Here is a 15,692-nt window from a genome sequence, read left to right on the forward strand (position 1 = left end):
CGGGGTTCTCTGCCACGATTGTGTATCCGTAGGGCACCAGCCGCGCTTAGCTTACGGAGGCGTACCTTAGGTACCTTATGCTATGATATGTATCCCTACCTGTACATTCCAGTATAATGACATTATACCTACAAAAGTGCCTGAGATGCTGTACTTCCGACTCCGCTTTGCTCGTAAAGTGATCAGTCACATACACCCATTTTATATAAACTCTTAAAGAAGAAGCGAAGCAAAGACGAAAAAGTATTATTCCGTGCACCGTTGCCAAGCCCCATGTACGACAAAAGAGCGGTTACACGCATTCAGACTATTTATTGGGGAAAATGCGGCAGCCAACTCCGTAATCAAAGACGACGACCGCGAATGGTTTACATGGTACACGTGTACTTTAGTGGTGGCAGGGATACTTAGTAAACGAAACAAGAGCCCGGCGGCTATCGACGAGTTGACAGCAAGGGTCCCCCCCCCGCCACGCCTCGCCTGAGTGGACGGTTCTCCGGCACCTTGTAGATCCACACCGCATTCATTGCCGTGCCAAGAGCTTCTGGGCCTTGGCACGGCTGTCCAAGCGCCTTTGACGATAACCAAGCATGCCAATGGAAGGGTCAGCCTCTGAACTACCCGCCAACCTCTCGCTTTCTGCGATGCATCCATCATCCTATCCTGCCAGGCCAAAATTCCGACAGTATGCGTGTTCTGTTGTTCTGTACAGTTCATCTTTTGGCTCCTAGATCTGGGACATGCATAAACCACGAGCGATGATCGTATTCCCAACTTCGAGGATATTGTTGCTGAGGCGACTTTCCATGGAGTATCTTGTAGTCTCTGAAACATAAAGAAGAAGAAAGAAAACTCATCGAACATCGAAACATCGAACACCACCGTTCCTTTCTCTGTTTCAGGTCTCGCGACCCTCTAAAGTCCCCCATTCAGCTTCGACTGGCCGAACAAGGATCCAGGTAGCAAAGTAGCCGCGTGCAACCACCCACACGATGTAAGGTATGTACCTAAGGTAGTGTACATAATTAGTACATGCGCTGAGCCGTCCAGCCATGGGCGGCACCGGCGGCGAGTAGCGAGGCCGCCGCGCCTACCCACCCCACCCGGGCCTCATCTCATGGCCTAAGCTCCCTCCAATGTCCACTTTGGACCACCTTGACCATGTCCCGTCAATACGCCCAGACCCGGGGAGGGGAGGGGGGAAGCTAGGTCTGTCTCTGATAGGCAGATTCAGATCATCCATGCGGTTCCGTGGAATTGGACCGTTTACATGATGCGCCTTCTATTCAATCTCTGGGGTTTTCATATAAGGCCCGTCTTCCATCCTCCCTTGGGTCGTCCTCATCAACTCACCAGCCTCACTATCATACACAGACAGAAGCCATACAAACGGCCTTGTGTCTTTTTTTCTTCTTTTTTTCTTCTTTTTTTTTCCTTATTTCTTTTCCGTTTCCTTGGTTTCCTTTCCGACTCTCTGCTCTTCTTTCACCAGGACACTCAACTTCATATTCTCATACGCGGAGTCTTCCTCTATTTTTCTAGTTCGACCTGTATTTCTCTTCGGTTTTCTACTGTTCCGCCGCCCCCCCGGTCATTCTTCACCAGCCACCCTTGATTCGCAAAAGTCCCCTCGACCCTCTCATCTCTAAGCGCCCACCAGACCCCTGCGCGACCTATTGGGCTAGGCCGTTTCACCCGTCGCCGTCCTATAATAGATCTTTGGCACAGCATATAATAACACCGTTTGGCGACCCTCCTGTCGATCTCCCGCTTGGGGTACCGGGTTTTTTATTTTTATTTTCTATTTTTTTTTTTACAACTCCATCTCCCGAAACCGAAATCATGCTCACAAAGCGCATTGTCGCACTCGCCTCTGTGGCGCTCACCCTAGCCACCCCACTAAGGAGACCAAACGGCCGTAGCTGCGCCGCTACCACTAATCCCACACTACCTCTCAATGGTGGCGGTATGTCTTTGCCTACCTTACCTTATTAGCCTCCGTCAATGTATCGCCACAGAGACTAACATGGGTTTCAGACAACGAGCTCCCCCAACCAGAAGAGGGCGAGGTTCTCAAATATATCCTCCTGGGCCACGGCATCCAGAACTACACCTGCACCACCCCGGGCGAGGAAGCCAAGGCCTCCGGCGCCGTCGCCGTCCTCTACGACGCCACCGCCTACTTCCCCCTCCAAGGCCGCAGATCCGTCGCCACCGAGGCCCACTTCAACGCCCTCACGACCCTAGCCCTCTGGGCCAACGGCCTCCCCCTCAACGGCGACGGCACCACCCAGTTCGGCGCCGCCGCCGAGTACCCCTTCCCCGCTGCCGCCCCGGGCCTCGAGCTCCCGGGGGTCAGGATGCCGTTCGTCGGCCACCACTTCTTCGACGCCGCCGGCGTCCCCGTCTTCCATTCGGGCGACTCCGAGGCCGATTCCGACCTCGTGTTCCGCGCCCAGCTCGTCGACAAGGTCCCCGCCCCGACCCGTTCCGATCCCGGTCCCGTCGGCACCGGCGCCGTCGCTTGGCTTCACCTCGCCGATAATGGCGACAGCCGCGGCGTGTCCCGTGTTTATCGCGTCGTCACCGCCGGCGGCTCCCCGAGGGAATGTGTCGACGGCCTGTCGCAGAGCGTCCCTTACGCTACCTACTACTGGCTCTATGGCCGTGAGGATTGAAAGGGGGGGTTCTTTTCAGCGGTCTGGGGTGCTCGATAGAAGGGTGGACAAAAAAAAGGGGGGAGGGCTCTTTGTGTGATAAGAGAATCAGCATGTAAATACGAGGGATTTTTTTTGTCATCCTTTTTTGCCCGCTTGGTCTTTGCGTGTTTTTGTTTAGTTTTGGATATACCCACAACTCACCATGGTCACTCATCTCGGCTGGAAGTTCACTGGGGAAAGCGATGAACTCGGGCATCGTAACGAACATACGATAGAATGAGGCTTATCATGGAAAGATTTCATGTCATCTTGGGACATGGACGCAGACCGATGGGCTTTAGAGACGAGATGTGCAGCGTTCTGGTTGGGGGTGCATCGACTCGAGTCACTCTGTTTCTGCAGCTTTACTTTAGAAACATACATCTTCTTTACCCCAGCCCTCTTCCTTTTCAGCTTATTATGAGTTGTTCTGATGCCACCTATATCGATGTCATGCAAGGAGCCCAATTGCCCCTATATGTGCTTAGCCGGCCTCATGTAGCACCGGCAAGTCCCCGTAGTCGTACGAATGAACTCTCATTGTTCTCTTCTCCTACACCATCGTGTTTGCCGTCACTTGTCACTTGGCCACTGATATATTAAAACAGACAAGAAATCCAAGGCTGCTGGGGTCGATAATTCAATCATTCATTATAGTGTTCATATGCGTCCGATGCTTGAACTACATATCGCTTAGCATCCGTCTCTTCACTCCACTGGTCACCCCAATGCTTTTCACCCAGTCCCTTGACCCCGGATCATGGTTCCTACACCCAAGTACTGGCAGGGTTCCCAATCAGACATGTCAGAGACGCTACTGAATTCAAAATTCCGACTACAAGCCGGCCGTCCCAACTCGTCTCGCATCAGAAGGCGCTCATGCCAAGTGGCTCATTCCACTGGCCTGAACGGTGGATATCTCTTATCTCCTTCCGTCAAGGCCGCCGGCCAGGTCCGCCTCAAGTCCGTTGCCCTGGCCCAAATACTCTTGAGGCCGAGGCTCGTCTGCTGTCCACTGGCCATGACCGGACGGGATGGGCACTTGAGAAGAAGCAGCAGCAGCAGCAGCAGCAGCCTGCTGTGCCGCCTGAGAAGCTGCATGCGCCGAGCCTGGAACGGTACGGACGAACTGGCGGAAGCGATAGACTTCTTCCAGGATCATCTTGCGCATCTCGCCGACATCGTCGACAACCTCAAAGTCGAAGTTGAAGGTAGTCTTGCATTCCGGTTCGTCGGAAGCGTCATGCCAGATATGCAGGTAAGGGTGCTCCAAAGCTTGCTCAACCGTGATACGGCTGGTCGGATCGAAGGCCAGCATCCTGTCGAGAAGGTCGAGCGCCTCGGGGTTGGCGTTGGGGAAGAGCTGAGGGAAGGGCTTCTTGGCCATAAAGGGCAAGTTCCGCACATACTCTTGGGCACGGGGCGAACCGATCCGGGACAGCGTTTCTTCGTTAGGGGTGCCAAGAATGTGGAGGATCTGGTTCAGCTGGTCGACGTAGTCTCGGCCTTTGAAAAACGGACGCCCACCCAAAAGCTCGGCCAAGATACAGCCGACCGACCAGACATCAACTGGAGATCTCAGATCAGCGAACAGTTCCGCACGTAAGGCGCAGGTAAAGAGCAGGAGCACATACTGGCTTTTGTGTAGCTCTGGAAGCTCAGCATGATCTCGGGAGCGCGGTACCACCGGGTGGCAACGTACTCCGTCATGTAACCAGCATTCTCCTCGGGGTCGACCGAAAAGCCTCGGGCAAGGCCAAAATCGCAGATCTTGAGCTCGCAGTCGGCGTTGACAAGCAGGTTTCCGGGTTTGAGATCGCGATGGAGAACATTAGCGGAGTGGATGTACTTTAGACCGCAGAGGATTTGGTAAATGAACGACTGGAAGTGCGCGTCCGTTAGGGGTTGGCCGGAGCGGATGATGGCAGCAAGATCGCACTCCATCAGCTCTATGCGAGAAGGGGGTCAGCAAGACGGCGAGCAAGGGGAATCACCCCGCAGAGTAGACTGCAGGGTTGCCATAAAATTCGAGAAGAAAAAAGGGAGGGTGAGGCGTGGAGATGAGCTAACCTTCATACAAATAAGTCTCGTTGAAGTTGTCGGGTCGGGGAATGTCCATGTCGTACAGACAGGTGATCTTTCAAGGCAGTCGAATGTGAGAATCCACGAACAAGTCATGAGGCAAAGAGGAACAAGGAAGGAGGGAAGAATGCAGTGAGCGTACATTTCGATGGCCCCTGAAGTGTTGAAGGAGCTTAATCTCGCGCAAAGCACGCTTCGCCAGAATCTTCTTGCTGAAGACATTGGTGACTTTTTTGATGGCGACCCCCTCATTCGTCTGGTTATTCACGGCCGCACTGCGCAGGTAAGGAAAAAAATAAAAAAAAAACAGGTCAGTTCCTTGCGGCCTTCCTCGAGTGGGATAATTGACCCGCGAGGCCGATAGATAGTAGTGCCTTACCATACAATGCCGTAAGCTCCTTGTCCGAGTTCCTTGGTGACGGTGTAGCGTTCGTCGACGACGAAGTCTTGGTTGAAGACCTTGAAGACCTTACGGCCCGCAAGATCAGCCATAGCTGCAGGAGGGGAAGATGCAAAACGCGATTCGATTAGAGCGGGTGGCCGAAGCTCAAGGACGGGTAGACGATTCAAAGGCTTGAAGTTGAGCTGATCTTTGAAATTGGCGTTATCGGGAGAGCTTGAAACAAGTTTTCGGGATTCAGATGCTAAAGGGGCGCACGCGGGGTTCCTCGAGCATCTGGCGGGCGACTGGGACGGGAATCTGGAACTGGAGCGGGGCAGTGAACGAACAGTTTACACTAGGAGGGAGGGGCAGCAACGGTCGCTGACTGCAGGGGGTGGAGTATTAAGTATGTACTGCGTGACCTGATGGGCAGATGAGACGAAGACGAAGAAAAGGAGGGAGAATACGGAGTACTTGAGTTGAAAGGAGGGGGGAAAGGGAGTGATGGATGGAAAATGAAAGGACAGGCGTTCAGCAACTCGCTGGCCTTCTTTAAGTCCCTACCTAACCTCGGCGGGATGCTCCTTCTTTTCCTTGTCCCCTCCCTGACGTACGCATCTTGGGAATGAAACCTCCATCCATTCCACTGGACCTGCACTGCCATACATGAAGTAAGGTACCTACGGAAGTACCTAAGTGCACTCTCGTGAGAAACTCTGGCAAGGGCGGGACAAGCAAAGGGGATAGGACCCGCTGTAAGCATCTTGGCCTGAGTTGATTGGACGATGGCACCCTTTGTGGTTGTTATCGGATCCACCATGCCCAGGCGGTGTTCTTTCAAGCCTTGTCTGCACTTTGGAGTGCCTTTTGTACGAAGTAAAGTTTTATTAGTGCAAGGTACTTTCGGACAAGTCGTTTCACTCCACAACGTTCCGTTTTCTCATTGGTGGACCAGGACCCTCCCATCTTTCTAACCGCGCGATAAACGGCTCGAGTACGTAGCATGGCTCATCAGCTCCAAAAAGCTCTCTTGGCAGGGGCGCCACAGCAAGAGCATCATCGCTTTATCCCTCCCTGTTGAAATCTCGCGATCGTTTCGCCTCGTGGTGCACAGCAAGCCGTACAAGCCGTACTACGCGCTCCTATTACTCACCTATCGGGAAATGTTTCCATACGTCTCCCACTTCAACACCATGGCCACGCCCACGGCCACGCCCACGCGCCTCGGGTCCACGGAGGACCGAAGCCCAGAAAAGGCATCAAACGTATAGAGAGCTGTCAGGACAAGACCATGATTGTTAACACTCAGCGACTTTGGTCTCGACGAGACAAACATCGCTCAATTTGATAGCCTCGTAACGGCCTTCCACCTCGCTCGACGACCTCCTATGGCCATGGATGCAGTCCATAGGGCTGGCAGGCTTCGGTGCCGACGAAGGATTCCAACCAAAGCCGTAACTGACCCATGCACGCCTATCCAATCGGGACCATGTCAGCGAGAGCACTCGGATCTCTTCTCTGATTGCCTCAGCGGTCGTCGCAGATAATTACAAATGTTTTCCAACTTGACGACAAAAGTATAATTCCCTGCTGGGCTTGATATCTTTATACGGTGGTTCGGTGTCTATCAACTGGTCATGTCTATCAACTGGTCAGACTCGCTTCAACTCCATCGTTGTGATGGGATGATAGCGTCGGGTATCTCTATACACAACGGCAGAAATCAGGGCCAACACTTCAGACGTGGCCCGCCCTGGCACGAGAACTCGGAAACACCCTCGAATAACGGAAACGGACGACGACAGATCGCTAGTTGGGTGCCTCTCCGTCGGGGAATATGTCCTTCAAAAAGTTGCGTGAAAATCGCGTGCACTGCTCGTATGCTCTCTGGAACCCCTCCCCACCGCCATAGTATGGGTCGTCGATTTCCTCGACCCTTTTCGACCCCGAATATTCTCCCCAGAGCTTCACCGTCGCTTTGGAGTCGGGCTTCCCGCGCTTCAGCCGTTGGAGATCCTGGAGGTTGTGCCGGTCCATGGCGAATACATAATCGAACTCGTCAAAGTCGGAGAGGCGCACCTACAGACCGCATCGCATTAGCCGGACGAAGACGGAACAAAGAAGGGGTAAGTGGGCTGTGGCCTAAAATGCAAACTTGGATGGCCCTAGTGGAGGGGTTTCGTTTTCCCATACCTTCCGCGCTAGGTGGTCGTAGTCGGTGATGCCATGGGCCTCCAGAGTCGACATGGTCCGGTCATCTGGCGGTTCTCCGATGTGATAGGCACCTGATAAAAACAAAAGGCCGAGTCGTCAGTTATTTTTGGGCTGAGTTTCTTTGTCCCGGAACGCGGGCAACAATGAAGGGAACGTGGCGCACCTGTCCCTGAGGAGTCGACTCTGCCAATGCGGTCTTTGTACTGCGGCCCCTTGGCAATAGACTGGAAGACGCCTTCGGCCATGGTCGACCTGCAGATGTTGCCGAGGCAAACGAAGAGAACGGACACCTTCTTCTCCGGCATGGTCGCAAAAAAAGAAATGTGAGATGTGTGAACGCAAAGGATCGTGGGTGGACGGCAGTGCCCGAGTTTGTGTCAAGCTTGCCAACTAGACCGAACTCCGAATTCGACCGGGAAGGGCACTAAAAGGTACGGAGTAGTGGGATGGCGGGGTTGAGAGAGGATCGCGGGGCACTAGGCACAGTGTCAATCTCCAAGATGGCGCGTCAGGTTTCACTGTGAGGTGGGGGGTCCAATTCGCTGAGCGGCCAAAGCTCACGTGAAGTCGTGGCCTTGTGGCGTCAGTCCCCTGCGCGTCCTAACGCCTTATGGAGAGTCTGACCGCGAAGGCTGGCCGTGGGAAGCAACTGTGCTGTCATCACGGAGGGATTACATTCCGCCAAATGACTATGCCAGGGGGGTGAAAAGGAGGATAAAAGCCCACTCGTGGCCATGGGAGCAAATTCAACGGACGTTGCCTCTTTTCGAGTATCCTCACCACTTGGCAAACAGCTCATATCAGATTCTTGACTCCGGGCGCCTCGCAATTGTGTGGCCCTTTATAAAAGTACCAAAATGTCAGATTGGAAAGCTCCCAGGTTCGGTAGCCCAGTCTGGATGGGCATACCGGCCACGGACGTCGCCAGAGGTACGCATGCCCCTCCTATGTTCCTCCTTTGCAATGCCGGTGACCGGTTCTCCCGTGTCGCAACGACCGCGGCATGGTGCTCGTCTATACTAATTCCCTTTGCCTTGATGTAGCTGCCCGTTTCTACAAAACCGTCTTCGACTTCGAATGGGTTCCAAGTCCAAGATATGACGCGTCCGAGCTTCAGATGTTCGACTTCAGTGGCAAGGGGGTCAACATCAGTGGAGGGATCCAAAAGGTCCCCGACGAGACAGGACTGCTGAACGCCGGGCCTGGTGGCGTTTGTATCCACTGGCTGGTCGAGAGCTTGGAGGATTCAGCGCGAGCCATCGAGGGGGCCGGGGGGGAGGTGTTGACGGGCACTATGAAAGAAGGAGACTTTGGAGTCTACCGGTACTTTAAGGACACGGAGGGCAATGTTGGGTCAATGCACCAGATGGTTACTAAATCCGCTTAAGGCGGCGGAGGGCTGGGAGGTCTTGTATTTTGTGTCAGACAATGAGAAACCAAGCTCCTTTAATTGATTCACTATCCTGTCTGTTAAGCAGGAGGTAAGGTGTTAGTTCTGTTAAACCGTCACCAAAGGTGACGCCAGCTTCGGCACCCTCATTTCCAATTATAGAAAAGACACCGCGTTTCAGTTTCAACGCCCAACGTGTTGTGTTGTATTATTTCTCGTTTGCAGTTGGCGCCATACTAGGTAGGTACCTAGGTAGTACAACGTAATCATAATAAGGTACCTAATAAGGTAAGGTAGACTTCGGATTACGCCAAATACTCAGCCAGCGCACGGGGTATAAGATTACCACGTCGTGATTACTGGTTGGTTCGTTGAGAATTGAGGGGCTAGGGGCCATGCGTGCGGGCAGACTTCGTACTCGTGCATATATGTACGAAGTAAGTACAGCACTCCGTTGTAGTGAAAGGGTAACGTCAGCCAAGGCTTTCTGAACCACGCAGACACAGACGGGAGGGAACGAGGGAGAGCTCGGTCAAAAAGTACCACCAGTCAGGACAACACCCGACATTCGTATTTTATTTTCGTTCAATGTCGCTAACCGATGGGAACACCGATTTACCCTTCATTCTCCTTAAGGTAGGTAGGTGCATGGTATTACTCCATTTGCTTCGTAACCTGTAATGTGTAACCTGTTCCACCTTCATGAACTGCTGTACGCAGATACGAAGTACGAAGTAATGAATTACTCGGACTCGAAAACCTGTGAGAACATGGTTCGTCTGTCTTATGGAGAAAGAAAAGAAAAATACATACGGAAAAAGAAATGGAGACTGGGGGATTTTCGTAAAAAAAACCCACCAATGCACCAACCGGCCCTACTTCGTACCATACTCCCTTACTCCGTATCGAGCAATTCGTTCGTTTGTCTTGCCAATGCCCACCGCCAGATGCTGCAGATCGCCGCATTGAATCCTTGGCCGTCAGGGGGTGGATATCCGGCTTCAGAGGTCGCCCACGACTAACGTGGCCGGGGCGCTCTACACGTAACCGTCGCGATGATCCCCAAACACTGCTGCTGCACGTTCCCTTGTGTGCTGCAAAGAAGACGGACAAGTGGCCTGGCAAAACTGGAATAAGGGGGCTTTCCGAGGCGATCATCTATCTCCCCAAGACAGATAAAACAGTTCACTTCCCCAGTAGCCCACGCCGTGGACTTTTACCTCCTCTCCTGTCCCTGCTTCCACATTCTCCTACATCAGGCCTGTACCTGCATCCTCACAGCTTCACCACACCTCGACATTCAGCTCATTGAACTGTATACTCACTTGCACACCCTTTTATTTAAATCTATTACGTTTCTTGCCTCCCCTGCTCCCCTGTCTCCCCAGACAATCGCAACGATGCAGTACACCATTCCCGTCATCGTCTCCCTCCTCTCGGCCCTGACAGCTGCCCAGTTTCCCTTTGGGGATGTCCCATCCTGCGCCGTCCCTTGTCTGACGGCCGCCATCATCGAGAGTAGCTGCGAAGCCACCGACAATGCCTGTCTCTGCGAGAACTTCAACGTTCTCCGTAACCAAGTCGAGACGTGTGCCGGGGACGGCTGCTCCCCTGAAGACATTGGCGGTACGTATCAACCAAACCGACAAACAAACAACCAGAAGAAAGAGAAGAAGAAGAAGAAAAAAAGGAGAGGAAGAAAAAAAGAAGAAGAGAAGAAGAAAAAAAGAAGAAGAAAAAAGCCATAGAAACCCTTCCCAGAGACACCTATACCTGGCACCACTCGACTAACACTCCCAACTCTCATAGTCCTCATCAGGTTGTCCGTTGAGGCTTGCGCCGAGATTGGCGAGACCATAACTCCCTCGAACGTGCCAACGCCCAGCGACTTTATCGACTTGCCTACTATCACTTCGGACGCGACCTCTTCCGCGACCGAGACTGAAACCGAGACTGACACGGACACGGTCACTTCATTCACCACTGCCACCACTGCCACCTCTGCCACCTCTGCCACTTCTGCCACGGGAACTGATGGAGCTGAGCCTTCCGATAGTGAGAGTGCTGGCGCAGGTGATGGTGACGGTGGAAGCGCTGCGCCTCGCGTCCAGGCTGCCGGGTGGGCTGTTGCTGGCGCTATCGCGGCTGCTGCTCTCGCCATGTAAAGAAGCAACACAAAATGGTTTCACACAAGCCGGGGACGTCACACCGACACCATGACCATGTTTATTGAACATCATCCATTTGTTGTAGGGGGTGGATGTTAGACGGAAGTACAGGAGGGGAAACAAGATCACGTACTCTTCAAAGTCATAATACTTTTGACAGTGGCCTGCAGAGGATTATTGCTAGTATGCCTAGATGATATGGTGAATCTAATATAATATCTATCCGTAACGCGCCGGCTTTCGAAAAGCCTCTATCCCTATAGTGCATGCCTAGGCCCTATATGTAAGCAGCCCACCGATAAACAAAATGAAGAAATGTACAAGAAAAAAGGAAAAAAAAAAAAAGAAAAAAAGGTCGATGAAACCCATGCATAGTATGTTGCATCCTGGGCGAAATTACCAAGCAGCAGCGCTCAGGCCGAAGCGACCCAATGCGCTGCCGTCACCGCCGTCACCGCCGTCGAACCATTTCTCGAGCGTGTCGAGGTTAGCGAACTGCTGGGCGAACTCCATGCCCGCCCGGCGCCTCTTCTCGACCATCTTCCAGTCCCAGGTGCCGTCATCCGCGACGTCGTCGAGGTCGACGTCCTCATCGCCGACGGCGTTGGGCCCGCTGCGCCAGCCGCCGGGGCGGGCCGGCAGGACCTCGCTGGCCTCGAGGATGTAGGACGGGTGGACGGTGAAGCGGCCCAGCTTGAAGACGTACTTGCTCACGGCCGTGGCGTGGATCTTCTTCTCCCAGGCGGCGCCCGCGTCGGCCGTCTCGTTGGTGCCGCTGCCGGTGCTGTCCTTGCCAGCGGCCTTGCCCTTGCGAGTGCGGAGGGCGCCGAACTTGACGTCGAGGTACTCGGTTGGGCGGGCGACGCCGCGTGGCACGAAGTGGGTGACCATGTAGAGCCACTTGCGGTCCCAGGCTAGGACGCGCGACCACATCTCGTAGCCGCGGTAGCCGCTGATCTCACGGCGGAAAGAGCAGTGGACGGCGCCGAGCATGATGCCCATCCTTCCGCGGCGGGCCCTGCCGGTCTCTTCGTCGAGCACGAGGCCCGTCTGGGTGTTGTGGGTGAGGCGACGAAGACCGGGGCGGAGGAGGTGGGTCACGAGGTGGGTGCGGGCGATGTCGAGGTCGGAGAAGTAGGTCGAGTTGGACTTGTGCATGTTGTAGTCGATTTCCGTCAGGGGGGCGTGCGTCTCGGTGATCATAGGGCGGAAGAGGGCGCGGGGACCCAGCTTCGGGGACTTGCGGATGAAGCAGTGGTAGATGATGGCGTGCCAGATGCGGTACTGCGAGGGGACGAGTATGTTAGTCGGCAAAGTGCATCTAGCTTTTCTTTTTTTCTTTCTTTTTCTTCCTTTTTCCTTTTTTTCTTGTCAAGTCGGCAGAGAGAGTGGAATTCGCGACGTACTGTCCAGACACCTGGCATGTTCTTCCAGTTAGAAAGGACGAAGAAGAGGAGCAAGATGCGGCTGATGCTGCCCGGCCCGGTAAAGAACTTTCCCAACCCCAATCTCCATTGGATCTTCCACGCGGCGAATGCGACACCACTTGCCAGACCTAACCGGAGAAGACGGACGACGCGCACCGGGGTGCGGTCCAGGTCAGCCACCGTGACGGCTGGTTTTGATAATGCCGCTACCATTGTGCGATGATCCCAGGAGACCTAAGCCCCTATGCGCCTCGGGAGGTTTGGTTTATTCGACGATGAGGACGAGCGCGGAGGTCGAAGTCCGTGGAGGGAGTCGTAGATGCGATGGCGAACCGCGGTAAGGAGCAGAACAAGGATCGCGACAACCCAAAGCGGCGCGAAACGGAGGTAACAGAGGAGGGTGGTCGAGCACTTGGAAAGGAGGGCCTGCGAGACTCCGAGATAAGTCATCGATGTGCGTGGGAGAAGAGGGAGGGACGGGAAGGCACTTAAGAAAAGAGGATAAAAAAACGCGAGAATTGTGCAACTCTTGGACCCGGAGGTTCGGAACGATAAGCAAAGCCGAGGCACAGGGTCAGGCACAGGGTCAGGCACAGGGCATAGCTATGACACCCCAAAGGAAAAGATGCGGATGGATTTTGTTGAGAACGTACCAAAGTCCACACAATACTCAATCACATTGGTTACTGAATCCAGTTTCTTCTTCTCTTCTTTCTAGCGGCGCGCCCGGAGCCGGAGATTGGAAGTTTCTTGCGAAGAAAGGTGCAACGGGGGGGGTTCAACCATTTCAGGGACAACACGGTTGGTAGAGCACCAAATGCACCACGGACCAGTCTAAGTGTACGTTGTACTAGTTAGAATATGGGGCCGCATGGACCAGTTACGTTACTCTTGAACCTCGGCTTGTCTGGATTACTCATTAATGAACCCACGAAGTACTTTAAAACGAAGTATCCGTACCTACAGACTCGATGGGCAAGCTGTCAACCTGTCCACGGAATTTCATGTGATAATCCACTGCCCCCGTTGCCATCCTACCGGTCCTCCGTAATGATCTCAGTGCATCAAGCCAAGACGGGCAGTTAAAAAGCCAGACTTATCGGGATCGGTGTTTTGGGCCAAGTTGGGTGACCGTGTCTAGTCGCAATCCAGACCTAGCTACCTAACGGGACTTGTCGAGTGTTTTGCGTCAGATTACCTCTGGGCAATGCCTGCGCATGGAATTCCGCCAAACACTTCAGAATTGAATATATATATATGCAGGCTTAGCGACGTCCGGGGCGCCTATCAGGCTCATCGCCACGGCGTCTTCGGATACGCTATAAGATAGAGCAATCAGCGGGAGTCGGGGCGTACCACGAATGACGAAGTACACTGTACATAGAATCAGCTCGTGCTTCAAGGTCCCGGTCTATCCGGAAGTTGGACGAATGGATGACTGCCCAAGATCACGACTTCCCCGGAAAGAGCTTGTCACGACATGCAATGAGCTTTTCAAGTCGTACAGGAGCCAGTGCCTCGAAAAAAGGAAAAAAAAATTGGTACGGCATTTATAACAATGTACGCAGTAGGATAGATGAGCGTGTTAAACCAGACGTATCATGTCTACATTTTATCACATGGATAAAAACCAACCAGTGCTACGACGAAATGAAGGGAATCCGTAGGTAGGTACGTACCTTAGTTTCTGTCGCTTGATTGACGCGTGAAACCTCTGTCTTGCAGCACAAGACCCCGCAAAATCGGTCCATAGTTATTCCGCACTCCGCCACGCCTAATATTTCCCACGGGTCACCTTTGCCCATCCTTTTCTCGTTCGGTCTGACCTGGGCCAAGTCGGTTGTAATTCATTCATCATTGTCCATTGTTTTCCAAATCCTCGAGCCTTATCGAGCTGGACCACCCAGGTGTACATTAAGTGGTATGGACGACGACCGAGATACCTGCCGACCATCCCGACCGTGAGTGGCATCTCACCTCCGCTTGGCTCAGCTTCAATCGCATCACGATCAGACTTTGGGAGAAGAAGGAAGCAATTGTTCGAAAGTAAGAACATACACGCACATACAAGACACCACACACGCAATTACACACATTACACGCACACGCACGCTCGCACGAACGCAAAGGACATTTCAGCCGGCAAATATGGTCCTCACCCACACCACCACCGACACCTACAATCATCCCTTCCCGACCGTCACCCTCGCCTACTTCCTCCGCTACTCCTCTCCTAAACTCAATCCCTTCTCTACCCATGTCCTGAGCACCGACACCCTCGAGAGCTATGTCGACCCAACCACCGGTCGGCTGCACACGACCCGCATCCACCTGAAGAAGTCTCGCCTCCCGGCCACCGTCTTCAAGCTCCTCCCTTCATCCATCACCGGCGGCGCTGGTTCGGGCGGGGAGAAGGCCAGCTACATCCTCGAGACGAGCACCGTCGACATGCGACAAGGTTGGATGCGGACCGAGAGCCGGAACCTCAATTTCAACAACGTCCTCTCCGTCGTCGAACGCCAAAATTTTGACATCCCGTCTCTTTCTTCTTCTTGTTCTTCTTCTTGTTCTTCGTCGTCGTCGTCGCCTTCTTCCGCTACTTCTTCTTCTCCTCCTGTTGCTGCGTCTACGGGTACCTCCCCCTCGACCGATGCCGTCGGTTCTACCAACGTCACCACCACCATCGTGTACCGATCCCGCCTCGGCGAGCGTCTTCGCGCCAAGAAGGACCAGTTCTCCTCCGAGGCCGCTGACTTCAGGGAGAACAAGTGGATCTCCGGCTGGGTCACGGGGCTGGGTCAGCGCGGGATTCAGCGGAGCATCGAGAACCTGGCTTCCAGCAAGACGGAGGCCCAGATTGGAAAGAGTAGGGAAGGCATGAGGGTCGTCCTCGAGCGCCTGCGTCACGCTGGTGTCGTCGGCGTGCTGGAGATGATGAGACGGGAACGCCAGGCGGCTTGATCTGACCATTCGATCAAGGACGCTTATTCTTCTCTCGGGTCTCTCGATTTTCCCTGGCCCTGGGTGGGCCGAGGGGGGAGCGCATTCATTTTCGCAACACGATCACTCGGTCCCCGGGATATATACACACACCTACAACCTTGACACGCTCGTATGTCAAAACAAAGTCTTCCGGTTTTCTCTTGTTGTTTTTTCTACACCGTCACTCTTTGCCTTCTCCCCTCCTACCCCCCTTTCCTCGCCCCCTCTCCCGTTTCAATGTATGTATTATTCTGCTTTTTCCTCTTGCGCTTACTTGATCCAGCGTGGCGCTTGGGCTATTTTGAGAAACTGGGGCGGAAACATTCGGTGGACGTCATGAGGATCAGA

At 53.8% G+C, this 15,692-nt stretch overlaps 7 protein-coding genes across 7 annotated transcripts; 4 read left to right on the plus strand and 3 right to left on the minus strand.

Moving 5' to 3' along the window:
* The first annotated feature begins 1,729 nt into the window (after positions 1-1,729).
* SODALDRAFT_198071 (hypothetical protein) lies at positions 1,730-2,820 on the plus strand. The gene is made up of 2 exons (XM_028607181.1): positions 1,730-1,966; positions 2,038-2,820. The coding sequence occupies exons 1-2, from the start codon at positions 1,843-1,845 to the stop codon at positions 2,676-2,678; spliced, it is 765 nt and encodes a 254-aa protein (XP_028465281.1). The 5' UTR covers positions 1,730-1,842; the 3' UTR covers positions 2,679-2,820.
* A 465-nt stretch (positions 2,821-3,285) lies between these two features.
* Positions 3,286-5,328, minus strand: SODALDRAFT_334578 (pMAP kinase). Its single transcript, XM_028612249.1, has 5 exons — positions 5,161-5,328; positions 4,924-5,056; positions 4,770-4,836; positions 4,334-4,648; positions 3,286-4,268 (listed from the first exon to the last, which is right to left on the minus strand). Exons 1-5 carry the CDS (start codon positions 5,271-5,273, stop codon positions 3,622-3,624), a joined length of 1,275 nt encoding a protein of 424 aa, XP_028465282.1. The 5' UTR covers positions 5,274-5,328; the 3' UTR covers positions 3,286-3,621.
* Positions 5,329-6,661: 1,333 nt separating this feature from the next.
* Positions 6,662-7,819, minus strand: SODALDRAFT_334579 (phosphotyrosine protein phosphatase). Its single transcript, XM_028612250.1, has 3 exons — positions 7,541-7,819; positions 7,357-7,448; positions 6,662-7,242 (listed from the first exon to the last, which is right to left on the minus strand). Exons 1-3 carry the CDS (start codon positions 7,680-7,682, stop codon positions 6,973-6,975), a joined length of 504 nt encoding a protein of 167 aa, XP_028465283.1. The 5' UTR covers positions 7,683-7,819; the 3' UTR covers positions 6,662-6,972.
* Positions 7,820-8,275: 456 nt separating this feature from the next.
* Positions 8,276-8,858, plus strand: SODALDRAFT_334581 (hypothetical protein). Its single transcript, XM_028612251.1, has one exon. The coding sequence runs from the start codon at positions 8,381-8,383 to the stop codon at positions 8,762-8,764; it is 384 nt and encodes a 127-aa protein (XP_028465284.1). The 5' UTR covers positions 8,276-8,380; the 3' UTR covers positions 8,765-8,858.
* An 868-nt stretch (positions 8,859-9,726) lies between these two features.
* On the plus strand, positions 9,727-10,691 carry SODALDRAFT_334582 (hypothetical protein). The gene has a single exon (XM_028612252.1). It carries the CDS (start codon positions 10,168-10,170, stop codon positions 10,513-10,515), a length of 348 nt encoding a protein of 115 aa, XP_028465285.1. The 5' UTR covers positions 9,727-10,167; the 3' UTR covers positions 10,516-10,691.
* A 438-nt stretch (positions 10,692-11,129) lies between these two features.
* Positions 11,130-12,970, minus strand: SODALDRAFT_198163 (hypothetical protein). The gene is made up of 3 exons (XM_028607182.1): positions 12,851-12,970; positions 12,342-12,788; positions 11,130-12,219 (listed from the first exon to the last, which is right to left on the minus strand). The coding sequence occupies exons 2-3, from the start codon at positions 12,573-12,575 to the stop codon at positions 11,332-11,334; spliced, it is 1,122 nt and encodes a 373-aa protein (XP_028465286.1). The 5' UTR covers positions 12,576-12,788; positions 12,851-12,970; the 3' UTR covers positions 11,130-11,331.
* Positions 12,687-15,323, plus strand: SODALDRAFT_361192 (hypothetical protein; the record flags this gene model as incomplete). The annotated part of the gene is made up of 5 exons (XM_028614341.1): positions 12,687-12,816; positions 13,081-13,163; positions 14,088-14,204; positions 14,302-14,408; positions 14,492-15,323. The coding sequence occupies 5 exons, from the start codon at positions 12,687-12,689 to the stop codon at positions 15,321-15,323; spliced, it is 1,269 nt and encodes a 422-aa protein (XP_028465287.1).
* Positions 15,324-15,692: the final 369 nt, after the last annotated feature.

The sequence above is a fragment of the Sodiomyces alkalinus genome (assembly GCF_003711515.1).
Source record: "Sodiomyces alkalinus F11 unplaced genomic scaffold SODALscaffold_7, whole genome shotgun sequence".
NCBI classification, from domain to species: Eukaryota; Fungi; Ascomycota; class Sordariomycetes; order Glomerellales; family Plectosphaerellaceae; genus Sodiomyces; species Sodiomyces alkalinus.

Excerpts from the sequence above, each read along its gene's own strand:
- SODALDRAFT_334578 (XM_028612249.1), bottom strand. The coding sequence starts at position 5,273 with ATGGCTGATCTTGCGGGCCGTAAGGTCTTCAAGGTCTTCAACCAAGAC. Across the intron at positions 5,057-5,160 it reads GGAGCTTACGGCATTGTATG|TGCGGCCGTGAATAACCAGA; the intron begins GTAAGGCACTAC and ends TTACCTGCGCAG. Across the intron at positions 4,269-4,333 it reads CCAGAGCTACACAAAAGCCA|TTGATGTCTGGTCGGTCGGC; the intron begins GTATGTGCTCCT and ends TGAGATCTCCAG.
- SODALDRAFT_334582 (XM_028612252.1), top strand. The coding sequence starts at position 10,168 with ATGCAGTACACCATTCCCGTCATCGTCTCCCTCCTCTCGGCCCTGACA.
- SODALDRAFT_334581 (XM_028612251.1), top strand. The coding sequence starts at position 8,381 with ATGGTGCTCGTCTATACTAATTCCCTTTGCCTTGATGTAGCTGCCCGT.
- SODALDRAFT_198071 (XM_028607181.1), top strand. The coding sequence starts at position 1,843 with ATGCTCACAAAGCGCATTGTCGCACTCGCCTCTGTGGCGCTCACCCTA. Across the intron at positions 1,967-2,037 it reads ACTACCTCTCAATGGTGGCG|ACAACGAGCTCCCCCAACCA; the intron begins GTATGTCTTTGC and ends CATGGGTTTCAG.
- SODALDRAFT_334579 (XM_028612250.1), bottom strand. The coding sequence starts at position 7,682 with ATGCCGGAGAAGAAGGTGTCCGTTCTCTTCGTTTGCCTCGGCAACATC. Across the intron at positions 7,449-7,540 it reads AGTCGACTCCTCAGGGACAG|GTGCCTATCACATCGGAGAA; the intron begins GTGCGCCACGTT and ends TGTTTTTATCAG. Across the intron at positions 7,243-7,356 it reads ACGACCACCTAGCGCGGAAG|GTGCGCCTCTCCGACTTTGA; the intron begins GTATGGGAAAAC and ends TGCGGTCTGTAG.
- SODALDRAFT_198163 (XM_028607182.1), bottom strand. The coding sequence starts at position 12,575 with ATGGTAGCGGCATTATCAAAACCAGCCGTCACGGTGGCTGACCTGGAC. Across the intron at positions 12,220-12,341 it reads ACATGCCAGGTGTCTGGACA|TACCGCATCTGGCACGCCAT; the intron begins GTACGTCGCGAA and ends GTCCCCTCGCAG.